We start from the raw sequence: 15,323 nt of genomic DNA on the forward strand, positions 1-15,323 counted from the left end.
TCAATTGCATTTACCACAGGTGGACTCCAATCAAGTTGTAGAAACATCTCAAGGATGGTCAATGGAAACAGGATGCACCTGAGCTCAATTTCGAGTCTCTTAGCAAAGGGTCTGAACACTTATGAAAATAAGGTATCCGTTTTTTTTTTTTTTATACATTGTCAAAACCTGTTTTTGCTTGGTCATTATGGGGTATTGTGTGTAGATTGATTACAATAAGGCTGTAACGGAAACAAAATGTGGAAAAAGTCAAGCGGTCTGAATACTTTTCAAATGCACTGTAGCTCTTAATAGTTTGCATTAAAAGCTATAGTGCCGTAGGCTGCTGGTAAGCTTTCTTGACTGGGAAATTACGTTTTGGCTAACACATGGCTCACCACTAACCAGCTAAGTAGCCTCTCTTAGTGAAAATGTGTTTGGAGTCACCATCCGAGCTTATAGGCTATGTTAGAGTTTGCACTTCCTCTTCCAATTATAATGTGGGGAGGTCAAAATAATGAAAAGGGATCTACCAAATCTATTTATTTTAACCCAATGAGTCCCACTGTAATGCCGGCACAAGGTATGTGGACACCTGCTCATCGAACGTCTCCTTCCAAAATCATGGACATTAATATGGAGTCCCCCCTTTGCTGCTATAACAGCCTCCGCTCTTCTGGGAAGGCTTTCCACTAGATGTTGGAACGTTGCTGCGGAGTTCGGGCACTGATGTTGGGCGATTAGCCCTGGCTCGCAGTCGGCATTCCAATTCATCCCAAAGGTATTCGATGGGGTTGAGGTCAGGACTCTTTGCAGGCCAGTCAAGTTCTTCCACACTGATCTCGACAAACCATTTCTGTACAAACCATTTCGGACAGTTATTGTGCTGACTTTGCTTTCAGAGGCAACACTCGGTAGTGAGTGTTGCAACCAAGGACAGGTGATTTTTATGCGCTATGCGCTTCAGCGGTCCCGTTCTGTGACCTTGTGTGGCCTACCACTTTGCGGCTGAGCCGTTGTTGCTCCTAGATGTTTCCACTTCACAATAACAGCACTTACAACTCCAAGGCAGCTCTAGCAGGGTAGAAATGTAACTAAATGACTTGTTGGAAAGGTGGCATCCTATGACGGTGCCACTTTGAAGGTCACTGGGTTCTTCAGTACGGGCCATTCTACTGCCAATGTTTGTCTATGGATAATGCATGGCTGTGTGCTAGATTTTATACACATGCCAGCAACGGGCATGGCTGAAATAGCCAAATCCACTATTTGAATGGGTGTTCACATACTTTTGTGTACAAGGGTTGGACATGCAGATAAATCAAAGAGATAAATGAAAAGTTGATTTTTGCTGGGGTCTTGGGACCGATTGGGTTAAAATGTTGATTACTTCTCCTTGCCATTATCATTCACCTGGTAAGACAAATGTGAAGATTTATTTTGATGCTAATGTATGATCGGGGTCCCTGGGTCACCGGTTTGCCTGGGAAGGGGTACCTAGGCAAGAAAAGGTTGAAGACCCCTCTAAATCACTATGAGGGAACCTGATGGTCGACGGCGCGTACACACACACACACACACACACACAGGGACTTTCCAAGCCTGATGAGAGACATTGTCGAAGTGTCACATGATCCTGATTTGTGCTCCATTTACAGTCTAGGACTAACCACCCTCAGATGACTAACCACCCTCGGACAGTGCGTGTGTGTCCACAGGACTAACCACCCTCGGACGACTAACCACCCTCGGACGGTGCGTGTGTGTCCACAGGACTAACCACCCTCGGACGGTGCGTGTGTGTCCACAGGACTAACCACCCTCGGACGGTGCGTGTGTGTCCACAGCAAAACAACTATCTGCTTATACTGTGTTTGTTCCTGTCATTTAATTTTACCTGATAATCACTCATTCTGTATCTATTCATATCTATGTCCTCATATCATCATATGAATATAGCTCTGTAATATCATACATCGAAAGAATGGAAAAATATTTACTTTGCTGAAAAATCCAATTGTCTAATATTCGTATTAAAAATAAGAGAGTTAGCTCAGAGGGAGGCGAGGTGCTGGTTTGTTTGCACAGAACATTTCATTAGCAAACTACTAGGGGGATTACTCTTCCCCAAATGATAACATTTAGCTTGAGGCAATTCTATTACTCCAGCTGGGAAGAGGAATTTGAACTGGGTAATAGGGGAGGCTGAAAGGGGATGGCTACTGTATGCACTGTGTCCATAGTCCATACAATTATTGCTTTATGCAAGAGGCTTTGAAAGGTCAACCTTGGTCATGTGACTTGATACTGTGATTTTATTGCGATTTGATGTTCCAAATATATTGCTCTGTATATGTCTGCTGCAGAGAGACAAGAGAGAGCATGAGAACATTTGTTTTGGAAATAAAATTGCTGAAAACATGTTGGCTCACTATTTAAAAACATGGAGAACAAGCTATAGAAGGAAAACTACCAGAGTTGTGGCGCAGGTACAGCCGGCTAGCACTAGCTAACGCTACCTAGCAAAGACATTTAAAAAAAGTGTTTACACACACACACACACACACACACACACACACACCACTGTTCAAAAGACTGGGGTCACTTAGAAATGTCCTTGTTTGTGAAAGAAAAGCTCATTTTTTGTCCATTAAAATAACATCAAATTGATCAGAAATACAGTGTAGACATTGTTAATGTTGTAAATGACTATTGTAGCTAGAAACGGCTGATTTATGGAATATCTACAGAGGCCCATTATCAGCAACCATCACTCCTGTGTTCCAATGGCACGTTGTGTTAGCTCATTCAAGTTTATCATTTTCAAATGGCTAATTGATCATTAGAAAACCCCTTTGCAATTATGTTAACACAGCTGAAAGCTGATTAAAGAAGCAATAAAACTGGCCTTCTTTAGACTAGTTGAGTTCCTGGAGCATCAGCATTTGTGGGTTCGATTACAGGCTCAAAATGTCCAGAAACAAAGCACTTTCTTCTGAAACTCGTCAATCTATTCTTGTTCTGAAAAATGAAGGCTATTCCATACGAAACATTGCCAAGAAACTGAAGAGCTCATACAACGCTGTGTACTACTCCCTTCACAGAACAGCGCAAACTGGCTCTAACCAGAGTAGAAAGAGGAGTGGGAGGCGCCGGTGCACAACTGAGCAAGACATTAGACACTCTAAGTACATTAGAGTGTCTAGTTTGAGAAACAGATGCCTCACAAGTGCTCAACTGGAAGCTTTATTTGTACTATTTTCCACATTGTAGTAACTATGAAATAACACATACTGTATGGAAACATGTAGTAAGTAACATGTAGTAACCAAAAATAAAATCTACATTGTATATTCTTCAAATTAGCCACCCTTTGCCTTGATGGCAGCTTTGCACACGCTGGCATTCTCTCAACCAGCTTCATGAGTTCGGTTCTCAACTGGAATGCATTTCGATTAACAGGTGTGCCTTGTTAAATTCTTTCCTTCCTTAATGCATTTGAGCTAATCAGTTGTGTTGTGACAAGGTGGTATACAGAAGATAACCCTATTTGGTAAAAGACCAAGTCCATATTATGGCAAGAACAGCTCAAATAAGAAAAGAGAAACGACAGTCCATCACTACTTTAAGACATGAAGGTCAGTCAATGTGGAAAATGTCAAGAACTTTGAAAGTTCCTTCAAGTGCAGTCGCAAAAAACATCAAGCGCTATGATGAAACTGGCTCTCATGAGGACCGCCACAGGACAGGAAGACCCAGAGTTACCTCTATTGCAGATGATAAGTTCATTAGAGTTATCAGCCTCAGAAATTGCAGCCCAAATAAATGCTTCACAGAGTTTAAGTAACAGACACATCTCAACATCAACTGTTCAGAGGAGACTGCGTGAATCAGGCCTTCATGGTCAAAATGCTGTAAAGAAAACATTACTAAAGGACATCAATAAGAAGAAGAGACTTGCTTGTGCCAAGAAACACGAGAAATGGACATTAGACTGGTGGAAATCTGTCCTTTGGTCTGATGAGTCCAAAATGTGAGATTTCTGGTTCCAACTGCCGTGTCTTTGTGAGACGCAGATTAGGTGAACGGATGATCTCCGCATGTGTGGTTCCCACAGTGAAGCATGGAAGAGGTGGTGTGATGGTGCTTTGCTGGTGACAATGTTGGTGATTTTTTTAGGCACACTTAACCAGCATGGCTACCACAGCATTCTGCAGCGATACTCCATCCCATCTGGTTTGCGCTTAGTGGGACTATCATTTGTTTTTCAACAGGACAATGACCCAACACACCTACAGGCTGTGTAAGGGCTATTTGACCAAGAGGGAGAATGATGGAGTGCTGCATCAGATGACCTGGCCTCCACAATCCCCTGACCTCAACCCAATTGAGATGGTTTGGGATGAGTTGGACTGCAGAGTGAAGGAAAAGCAGCCAACATGTGCTCAGCATGTGTGGGAACTCCTTCAAGACGGTTGGAAAAGCATTCCAGGTGAAGCTGGTGGAGAGAATAGCAAGATTGTGCAAAACTGTCATCAAGGCAAAGAAAGGGCTACTTTGAAGAATCTAAAATATATTTTGATTTGTTTACACTTTTTTGGTTACTACATGATTCCATATGTGTTATTTCATAGTTTTGATGTCTTCACTATTATTCAACGATGTAGAATATATATATATTTTTTTTTAATGAAAACTTGAATGAGTAGTTGTGTCCAAACTTTTGACTGGTACTATATAACCAACAAAGCAGTTAAGAATAATAGATCAAAATAACAAGTAATTAAAGAGCAGCAGTAAAATAACAACAGCGAGACTATATACAGGGGGGTACCGATACAGAATCAATGTGCGGGTGCACTGGTTAGTTGGGGTAGTTTTTACATATAGTTATTAAAGTGACTATTCATAGATGACAACAGAGAGTAGCAGTGATGTAAAGAAGGGGGCAATGCAAATAGTCTGGGTAGCCATTTGACTAAATGTTTAGGAGTCTTATGGCTTGCGGGTAGAAGCTGTTTAGAAGCCTCTTGGACCTAGACTTGGCGCTCCATTACCGCTTGCCGTGCTGTAGCAGAGAGAAAAGTTTATGACTAGGGTGGCTGGAGTCTGACAATTTTTAGGGCTTTCCTCTGACAACGCCTGGTATGCAGACGAGGTCCTAGATGGCGGGAAGCTTGGCCCCAGTGATGTACTGGGCCGTTCCCACTACCCTCTGTAGTGCCTTGCGGTCGGAGGCCGAGAAATTGCCATACCAGGCAGTGATTCAACCAGTCAGGATGCTTTCGATAGTGCAGCTGTAGAACCTTTTGATGATCTGAGGACCCATGCCAAATATTTTAAGTCACCTAAAGGGGAATAGGTTTTTTTGTGCCCCCTTTACGACTATCTTGATGTGCTTGGACCATGTTAGTTTGTTGGTGATGTGGACACCAAGGAACTTGAAGCTCTCAACCTGCTCCACTGCAGCCCCGTTGATGAAAATGGCGGCATGCTCGGCCCTCTTTTTCCTGTAGTCCACAATCATCTCCTTTGTCTTGATCACGCTGAGGGAGAGGTTGTTGTCCTGGCATCACAAGGCCAAGTCTCTGACCTCCTCCCTATAGACTGTCTCATCGTTGTCAGTGATCAGGCCTACCACTGTTGTGTCATGGGCAAATTTAATGATGGTGTTGGAGTTGTGCCTGGTCATGCAGTCATGAGTGAACAGGGAGTACAGGAGGGGGCTGAGCACAAACCCCTGAGGTGCCCCTGTGTTGAGGATCAGTGTGGCAGATGTGTTGTTACCTACCCTCACCACCTGGGGGGCGACCCGTCATGAAGTCCAGGATCCAGTTGCAAAGGGAGGTGTTTAGTTCCAGGACCGTTAGCTTATTGGTGAGCTTTGAGGGCACTATGGTGTTGAACGCTGAGCTGTAGTCAATGAATAGCATTCTCACATAGATGTTCCTTTTGTCTAGGTGAGAAAGGGCAGTGTGGAGAGATTGCATCATCTGTGGATCTGTTGGGGTGGTATGTAAACTGGAATGGGTCTAAGGTTTCTGGTTGGTTGGTGTTGATGGCAGCCATGACCAGCCTTTCAAAGCACTTCATGGCTACAGACGTGAGTGCTACAGGTCGGTAGTCATTTAGGCAGGTTACCTTAGTGTTCTTGGGCACAGAAACTATGGTGGTCTACATAAAACATGTTGGTATTACAGACTCGGACAGGGAGACGTTGAAAATGTCAGTGAAGACACTTGCCAGTTGGTCAGCGCATGCTCGCAGTAATCCGTCTGGCCCTGCGGTCTTGTGAATGTTGACCTGTTTAAAAGGTCTTACTCATATTGGCTGCAGAGTGTGATCACATAGTCTTTCGGAACAGCTGGTGCTCTCATGCATGTTTCAGTGCTATTTGCCTCGAAGCGAGCATAGAAGTAGTTTAGCTCGTCTGGTAGGCTTGTGTCACTGGGCAGCTCTCGGCTGTGCTTCCCTTTGTAGTCTGCAATGGTTTGCAGGCCCTGCTACATCCGACATCCGACGAGCATTAGAGCCGGTGTAGTACGATTCGATCTTTGTCCTGTATTGAGGCTTTGCATGTTTGGTGGTTCATCAGAGGGCATTTCTTATAAGCTTCCGGGTTAGAGTCCTGCTCCTTGAAAGCGGCAGCTCTAGCTTTTAGCTCAGTGCAGATGCTGCCTGTAACCCATGGCTTCTGGTTGGGGGATGTACGTACGGTCAGTGTGGGGACGACGTCGTCGATGTATTTATTGATGAAGCCAGTGACTGATGTGGTGTACTCCTCAATACCATCGGAGGAATCCTGGAACATATTCCAGTCTGTGCTAGCAAAACAGTCCTGCAGCTTAGCATCTGCTTCATCTGACCACTTTTTTTATTGATCTAGTCACTGGTGCTTCCTGCTTTAATTTTTTGCTTGTAAGCAGGAATCCGGAGGATAGAATTATGGTCAGATTTGACAAATGGAGGGCGAGGGAGAGCTTTGTATACATCTGTGTGTGTAATATAGGTGGTCCAGAGTTTTTTCCCCCCTCTGATTGCGCATTTAACATGCTGATAGAAATTTAGTAAAACAGATTTAAGTTTCCCTGCATTAAAGTCCCCGGCTACTAGGAGTGCCGCCTCTGGGTGAGCGTTTTCTTATGGTGGAATACAGCTCATGCTCTCTTGGTAGTTAGTGTGGTCTACAGCTTATCATGAGATGCTCTACCTCAGGCGAGCAATAGCTAGAGACTTCCTTAGGTATCGTGCACCAGCTGTTATTTACAAAAATACATAGTTCGCCGCCCCTTGTCTTACCAGAAGCCGCTGTTCTATCCTGCTGGTACATCGATTAACCAGCCAGCAGTATGTCGATATTGTAGTTGTTCAGCCACAACTCCGTGAAGCATAAGATGTTACAGTTTTTAATGTCCCGTTGGTTGTTTAATCTTCCGCGTAACTCGTCAATTTTATTCTGCAAGGATGGCACATTTGCTGGCAGAATGGAGTGGGGGTTTATTCGATCGCCTACGAATTCTCAGAAGGCAGCCCGCTCTTCGGCCCCTCTTTCTCCGCCCCCTCTTCACGCAGATCACAGGGATTGGTGCCTGTACCTGAGGAAGCAGTACATATTTCGCGTCAAGCTCGTCAGAGTCGCGAAACGAAAAAAAAGTATTCTGCTAGTCTGTGGTGAGTAATCACAGTCCTGATGTCTAGAAGTTATTTTCGGTCATAAGAGACAGTAGCAGCAACATTATGTACAAAATAAGTACAAAAATAAGTTACAAACATCGCAAATAAACGAACAAAAAAAAAACAATCGGCTGGTGGCACGTAAAACATGTGCCTTCTTCTCCGGCGCCATCTTACATACACACTGTATGTAAACTACATGACCAAAACTATGTGGACATTGCTGGTTGAACATCTCATTCCAAAATCATGGGCATTAATATGGAGTTGGTCGCTCCTTTGCTGCTATAACAGCCTCCACTCTTCTGGGAAGGCTTTCCACTAGATGTTGGAACATTGCTACGGGGGCTTGCTGGCATTCAGCCACAAGTGCATTAGTGAGGTCGGGCACGGATGTTGGGCAATTAGAGCTGGCTCGCAGTCGGCGTTCCAATGCATTTTAAAGATGTTTGATGGAGTTGAGGTCAGGGCTCTGTGCAGGCCAGTCAAGTTCTTCCACACTGATCTCGACAAATCATTTCTGTATGGACCTTGCTTTGTGCATGGGGGTATTGTCATGCTGAAACAGGAAAGGGCCTTCCCCAAACTGTTGCCACAAAGTTGGAAGCACAGAATCACCTAGAATGTCATTCCCTGCTGTAGTGTTAAGCTGTCCCTTTGCTGGAACTAAGGGGCCTAGCCGAAACATGAAAAACAGCCCCAGACCATTATTCCACCAAACTTTGCAGGTGGCACTATGCATTGGGGCATGTAGCGTTCTCCTGGCATCCGCCAAACCCAGATTCATCCGTCCGACTGCCAGATGGTGAAGTGTGATTCATCACTCCAGAGAATGCATTTCCACTGCTCCAGAGTCCAATGGCAGTGAGCTTTACACCACTCCAGCCGATGCTTGGCATTGCGCATGGTGATCTTATGTGCGGCTGCTCGGCCATGTAAACCCACTTCATGAAGGTCTCGGCGAACAGTTCTTGTGAGTCTGTTTAGAGCTCGTTAGTGAATGTTGCAACCGAGGAAAGACAATTACTGCGCACATCAGCACTCGCCGGTCCCATTCTGTGAGCTTGTGTGGCCTACCACTTTACGGCTGAGCCATTGTTGCTCCTAGACGTTTCCAATTCACAATAACAGCATTTAGCTAACTGGGGCAGCTCTAGCAGGGCAGAAATTTGAAGAAATTACTTGTTGGAAAGGTGGCATCCTATGACTATGCCATGTTGAAAGTCACTGAGCTCTTCAGTAAGGCCGTTCTACTGCCAATGTTTGTCTATGGAGATTGCATGGAGGTGTGCTTGATTTTATACATCTGTCAGCAACAGGTGTGGCTGACATAGACAAATCCACTAATTTGAAGGGGTGTCCACATACTTTTGTATATAGAGTGTTTTTAAATAGATTTTTAATCTATACTTGGAGTCAAAGTATAGATATAATATTGTCAAAAATAATATCATGATATGTACTGTACCGACCCCCCCCATCAATAGTAATGACCAGTGAGTCATGGATAATGATTTAACCCTAAATGGTTATGGATAGTGTGTGTTTTGTGTATAGTATTGTATAGTCTACATGTTTGTGTTTAGCCATTGTTACTAACGTCGTATTCAGTCATTGTTACAAACACACACATGCACACACAGCAAAGGCACACACACACACACACACCGTGTCGAGCATCTGCAGCACTCTGTCCTGTTCACAGGCATCCAGGCCGTCAATGATGACCGCCATGCGGGTCTGGTTCTGGGTGAAGCCATCGATGGTCTTGGCCATCTTGGACATCAGCTCCACCTCATGCTTCAACACCTGGAGCAACCAAACACACACACACACCATCAACCACTACATACTGTATAACTACAGACAATGTGCCTCTTCCTATTAATTCATCGTTTTGATAGTGGTCGTAGGAATGTAGCTCCCGAGTGCCTAACGCTATCACGTAACAACATAACGTATTAATTCTTAACCATGTTAAAACTGTAGAATACCATTTAACTAGCGACATGATGAGCCAAGTCCTAACTCGATCAACTAATTTGATCTACACGTGCGTGTAACTTCCATGTTCTAAGTCTGTATCGACATTGCTGCGTGATTTACAAGTTACATATCTATTCTCAAGTCAGGGATTCGGCCCCATTTGAATATAACTGGAGAGGAACCTATCAAACAGAGTATTCCCTATGAGCAAAAGACGTTGAAAAGACGTTGAAAATGGGCTATAAAAAGGGGTTTACACTACCTTCATGAATCCCTCGCTCTTGAGCTTGTGCATCTTGTTGGCGGCACTGTGCAGCCTCTTCCTCTGGGAGTTGAGGACGGAGTCAGCCACCTGCCACCAGGTCCTACAGTTCAACAGGAGGGCCAGGCTCACCACGCTGGCCATGGCGATCAGCACCGCGTTCACCGTCAGGTTCTCCCGCTGCACCTAAATACATGTAACGAGGTCCACACACGCCAAAAAATGTTGTTTTTTTTCAATGTACAGCAGATGCTCGACACAGTGTGTGTGTGTGTGCTTGTGTATGTGCACATTTGTGCGTGTGTCAGTGTAGGTACCTTAAAGATGGCCAGCAGCGCCATGGCTGTGATCAGGCAGCCCAGTGTCACGACGAACAGCATGAAGCTGGGCACGCAGCAAGTCTTCTTCCACTTCTTACCTAGAGGGGAGAGGGGACAAATATCTAATTCACACCCCTTTTCTACGACGCTCCAAACTGAGCTCGGGCGCATCAAATTTCATTTGATCACTGCAACTTGATTGGAGTTCACCTGTGGCCCGATTCAATTGTTTGGACATGATTTAGAAAGAAACACACCTGTCTATATAAGGTCCCACAGTTGACAGTGCATGTCAGGGCAGAAACCATACCATGAAGTGCAAGGAACGGTCTGTAGAGCGCCGAGATAGAATTGTGTTGAGGGGTATACTGTATCTGAGTAAGGGGATAAAACCATTTCTAAAATGTTGAACATTTCAAGAGCACAGTGGTCTCCATCATTGAGAAATTGAAAAAAAAAAAAATGAAAGTACCCAGACTGCATTGAGCTGGCTGTCCGACCAAACGGGCAAAAAAATGACCTTGGTCAGGGAGGTGACCAAGAACCCAATGACCACTCTGACAGAACTACAGAGTTACTTGGCTGAGATGGGAGAACCTGATCGACGGACAACAGTCTGTCTCTACAGCATTTCACCAATCTGGGCTTTATGGGAGAGTGGCCGGACGGTAGCCACTCAAGAGAAAAAGGCACATGACAGCACGCCTGGAGTTTACAAAGAGGCACGTGAAAGACTCAGATCATAAGGTAAACGATTCTGTGGTCTGATGAGACAAAAATGTGGTGGCAGCATCATGCTGTGGGGATGCTTTTCAGCAACAGGGACTGAAAAACTAGTAAGGATACTGTAGAGGGATAAATTAATGGAGCCAAATGCAGGCAAATCCTTGATGAGAACCTGCTTCAGAGTGAAAATGACCTCGTACCTGGGGGTGAAGCTTTACATTCCAACAGGACAATAACCCCCAACCATACAGCCAAAGCAATGCTGGATTTGCTTCAGAACAAGAATCCAGCTAAAGCTCAGACTTAAATCCCATTGAAAATCTGTGGAAAGACTTGAACATTGCTGTTCACCGCGTCTCCCATCTAACTTAACAGACCGTGAAGAAAATCTGCAAGGAAGAACGGGAGGAAATCCCCAACTCCAGATGTGCAAAGCTGATAAAGACATAACCAATACAACTCAAAGCAGTAATCGTCAAAGGTGCTTCTACAAAGTATTGACTCAGGGGTGTGAATACTTTTGTAAATGAGATATTTCTGTGTCAATAAATGTGCAAAAGTGTCTATAAACACGTTTTCACTTAATCATTATGAATTCAGGTTGTAACACAACAAAATATGGAATAAGTCAAGGGGTATGAATACTTCCTGAAGACCCTGTACACCAGGCCTGGAGTTGCGTGATTTTTAGGGGCAATACCATTCTTCAAGAGGTGCTCAATGTGCACCAAGGCCATCTGCTAGGGCACCAAGGCCATCTGCTAGGGCACCAAGGCCATTAACCAAAATAGCCAATTAAATTGATTTGAAACCAAAAAACACTTGCTATTCAAGAAAAACACAAGTGTATGTAAATGTACATGAATAACTAGCCTACATGTCAAAGGTAGGTGATAGCCTATTCGTATTGTTTACAGCCTTTCATGTCCACACTGATATCTGACATGACAGAGGCACCAGAAAATGTAGCCACACTTTAATGAGACTTAATTACATACATAGGCTAAATGCCAGTCATGTTTGACCAATAAAATGTAGGATTATTAATGTCTAAAGGCTTGATTCTGTCGACATACTCGGGGAACTGTTCGTTCAGATAGGAGGGAAAGAACAGTGCTCCGCAATCTAAGCGGAGGCAGTCGGCATTTTGAAACCATTTAACAATAAACATAATGGTTTAAAACGTAGGAGTCATGTCTTTTACCTTACTTCAAAGTAGCCTGGCCAAATTCCGACCTTAGAAATATCGAGGGAATTATTTGAGCACAAAAGCAGCAGGCTCTCGTGTTCTATTGGTTTTCAAAATCAACTTTCTGTTACTGTCCTGCAGCCAAAGACGTAGCCACATTAGCGACCCACGTTGTCGCATCTTTAGATCTTTCGACATTTCTAAAGGATATTTTCATCTTTGTCACGTGAAACTGCTCGCATTTTAGAATAAGGCTGCAACATAACATTTGGAAAAAGGGGAAGGGGTCTGAATACTTTCTGAATGCACTGCAAAGCCTACTGCTGTGTGCACATTGCTGCACTTATAATGCGATGAAATACTAGGTTATCAACATTTTAAGCTAAATGTTCTGATCTGTTGCATCAGCTTTATTGCTTTTAAAATATTTTTGTTTTTAATGTACTCGTTGTACGATTTTGAGATCCATCGTCCCACAACTGTCCCAGATTCTGTTTGGAAGACTTATTTCTAGCACAGAATGACAAGCTGACCAACAGAATGGGTCAACTTTTGTACTTCGGGGGATAGTAGGTTGACATAGGCTAGTGCTTCTGCTGTTTGTTACTCGTCCTGTTGGCTGAGGAAAAGCAAACGTGGACAGTTCTTCTAGAGGTCTTCAACGTGCACCTCGGGAATCCCATAAGAATGGCGTGCACCGTTGCATCCCGATGCGTCGGTCTTCACTTGTACTTCGAAGCTGCGAGGCCTGTGATAAGGACCCGGTCACCTGACAGGCATTGGCTATTAAGAATTGAGATACCTGAGAAATACCTGCGAAAGCCATGTGAGTAATAGGTGCTTTGGAGCACGGAGATTGGTAACCGGTAGAAGGGAACTACAATATTTCAGCCCAGGGGGGCACAACGCCCACACAAGGGAGCCGCAGGGAAATTTGAGGCCTGCTGTACACTGCTGTACACACTTTGGTTATCCAAAGTGGAGACAAACATAGTACCTTGGTTCTCCTCGTTCTTGAACACCCTGAAGAGGCGGGTGGCCATGAAGCCAAACTCCCTCTCACAGGCATCAGACAGGGTGGCTATCATCTCTGCCAGGCTGGTCTCCCCTCCCACACTGGACAGACGATTGTAGTCTGTGAACAAGAACCTGACACACACACAGGCAAGGATTCTAGAATATACTTTTTCTATTGAAGGTCGTTCACATCAAGGTGCGTGTGCACGAGCGGCATCAAGCATGTATTTTATGTATGCATGTATGTGTGTGTGTTACCTGACAGGCAGGGCGCGGGTCGTCTGCTCTGGCAGCTCGGGGGGGTTGACAAACATGAGTTTGAGCAGCAGCTCCAGGTAGCCCACCTGGCGGGCCAGACGGGTGCTGAGGACCCACGCCCAGTTCCAGTTCTCCCCCTCACGACGACCCCCGAAGTACACCAACACTGCAGGGAGGGAGAGAGAGAGAGAGAGAGAGAGAGAGAGAGAGAGAAAAGATTACATCACATTTCTGACTGACCATCAGGCGTTCCCCTACCTATGACGGCGTCCAGTGGGCGGAACGTGAGAAATGTAGTTGTATGTGGCGAAACGCTGTCAGAATCGCTCGAAGCGCAGAACCAAGGCGCCCTCTAGTGACGTAATACACGCAACTCTCCTTAACTGCTGGAAACCGAAGGCCCAGAGTTTTTGTTGACTCGTTTCATTCTCCTCCGTTCCGTTCTACTCTAGTGTTCCTCACCAAAGAAGACGTAGAGCAGGGTGAGGAGGCTGAGGGAGACGGCGATGGCCAGGCGGGGGTCGACGGTGAAGCCCAGGACAAGAGCTACAGAACCACACAGCAGCAGGGACAGGAGCACCACCAGCCACGAGAACTGGAACAGAGGCTCAATCTGCTGGCCTGCAAATGTCTTCATCTCATCTGGAGGAGCGGGAGAGAGAGGTTATACAAAAAAATGAACAGGCAAGTGAAAATGAGTAGGACCCCTAGCGGTTCCTGCCTTACACAGGAAACTACAAATGAGGCCCCGAGGCAGTCAAGCCTGGCAATGAGAAAAAGGAAACTCATTTTTATAGAGCTAATGCACAGAACGTGACCAAATGGGTGGACATATTCCCTTTTAGATTCATATTGCTGTTGTTTAGTGAGAGGTTAAAAGCCTAATTATTTTTCAAACGAGAGCCTCGGGACACCAGCAAAAGAAGAGCCCCAGTGATATTCCTGGTGGTGCTCTCTTACCCTCCAGCTTCTTGAGCAGGAAGGACTTGCCGCTGCCCCACTGGGCGTACAGGCCCACACAGATGGGCGGCTGCATGGTGGGCTCACTGAGGATGTCTGCCAGGGCACTGCTGTACAGGTCATAACCCAGCATGTCACCGTCAGACTCGGAGGGAGACAGGTGCTCTGAGAGACAGGGGGAGAGAGAGAGAGGGGAGAGTGTGAGGGGTCATCACTTGATAAATACAGCAATACTGCCAAACAATAAATCATCTCATTTTCAAAACAAGATTGAAAACGCTAAAAGTAATGATTCATGTTAAAAGACGTTTTAAATAATACCAGTTGGGCATTACAATTTCATTCACAATAACAGGCTAAAACAACACCCTAGAGTACTCTTGTGCACTATATGTATGTCTATGTGATTTGAGTATCAGGTCTCACTGGCTCCAAAGATCTGAGTGAGGATGCTCTTCTGGTGGGTGCAGTCGATGTTGTAGGGCGTCTCGCCGGCCTTGTTCGGGCGGTAGAGCAAGCGGCCATCTTTAGGGTTCCTCAGGAGGAGCTCAGCCAGCTTGCGGCTCCGCCCCCTGATGGCAATGTGAAGGGCCGTGTCGCCTTTCTGGACAGGAGACGAGAGAGATGGTTACAGTAGAGTGGCGTGGAGGTAAAGTGCGGTCGAAACACTGGATTGCACAATGTGGATATGTATTGGGCGGTCCCGCGTCAGACGCTGGCTCGAATACAGAACCTGTGGTGTTATTCTAAAGACATAGGCTGGGCTCTATATGTCGTGTTTGTACAGTACCTTGTCCACAGCAGCCACCTTGGCCCCTCTGTCCAGGAGCAGCTCCACTATCTCAATTTTCCTCATCTTGGTGGCTTTGATCAAAGGGGTCTCTGCGTCCTGAACAGTGATTGGTGAGAATAGAAGCCAGCAAATGTGCATTTGCAACGCTAATCGCACTTG

General features: G+C 45.2%; 1 protein-coding gene across 8 annotated transcripts in view; it reads right to left on the reverse strand.

Annotated features, from left to right (window-relative positions):
* The window catches only part of kidins220a (kinase D-interacting substrate 220a), a 103,405-nt gene that overhangs the window by 73,490 nt on the left and 14,592 nt on the right, over nt 1-15,323 (reverse strand). For all 8 annotated transcript variants that reach the window (XM_036962710.1, XM_036962716.1, XM_036962715.1 and 5 more), the window contains exons 11-19: nt 15,162-15,260; nt 14,798-14,975; nt 14,372-14,536; nt 13,874-14,053; nt 13,412-13,577; nt 13,134-13,285; nt 10,219-10,319; nt 9,902-10,087; nt 9,322-9,462 (exon numbers count right to left, since the gene is read on the reverse strand). In XM_036962710.1, coding sequence (XP_036818605.1) covers nt 9,322-9,462; nt 9,902-10,087; nt 10,219-10,319; nt 13,134-13,285; nt 13,412-13,577; nt 13,874-14,053; nt 14,372-14,536; nt 14,798-14,975; nt 15,162-15,260 — 1,368 coding nt within the window. The remainder of the gene's footprint in view (nt 1-9,321; nt 9,463-9,901; nt 10,088-10,218; nt 10,320-13,133; nt 13,286-13,411; nt 13,578-13,873; nt 14,054-14,371; nt 14,537-14,797; nt 14,976-15,161; nt 15,261-15,323) is intronic.

The sequence above is a fragment of the Oncorhynchus mykiss genome, chromosome 25, assembly GCF_013265735.2.
Source record: "Oncorhynchus mykiss isolate Arlee chromosome 25, USDA_OmykA_1.1, whole genome shotgun sequence".
NCBI classification, from domain to species: Eukaryota; Metazoa; Chordata; class Actinopteri; order Salmoniformes; family Salmonidae; genus Oncorhynchus; species Oncorhynchus mykiss.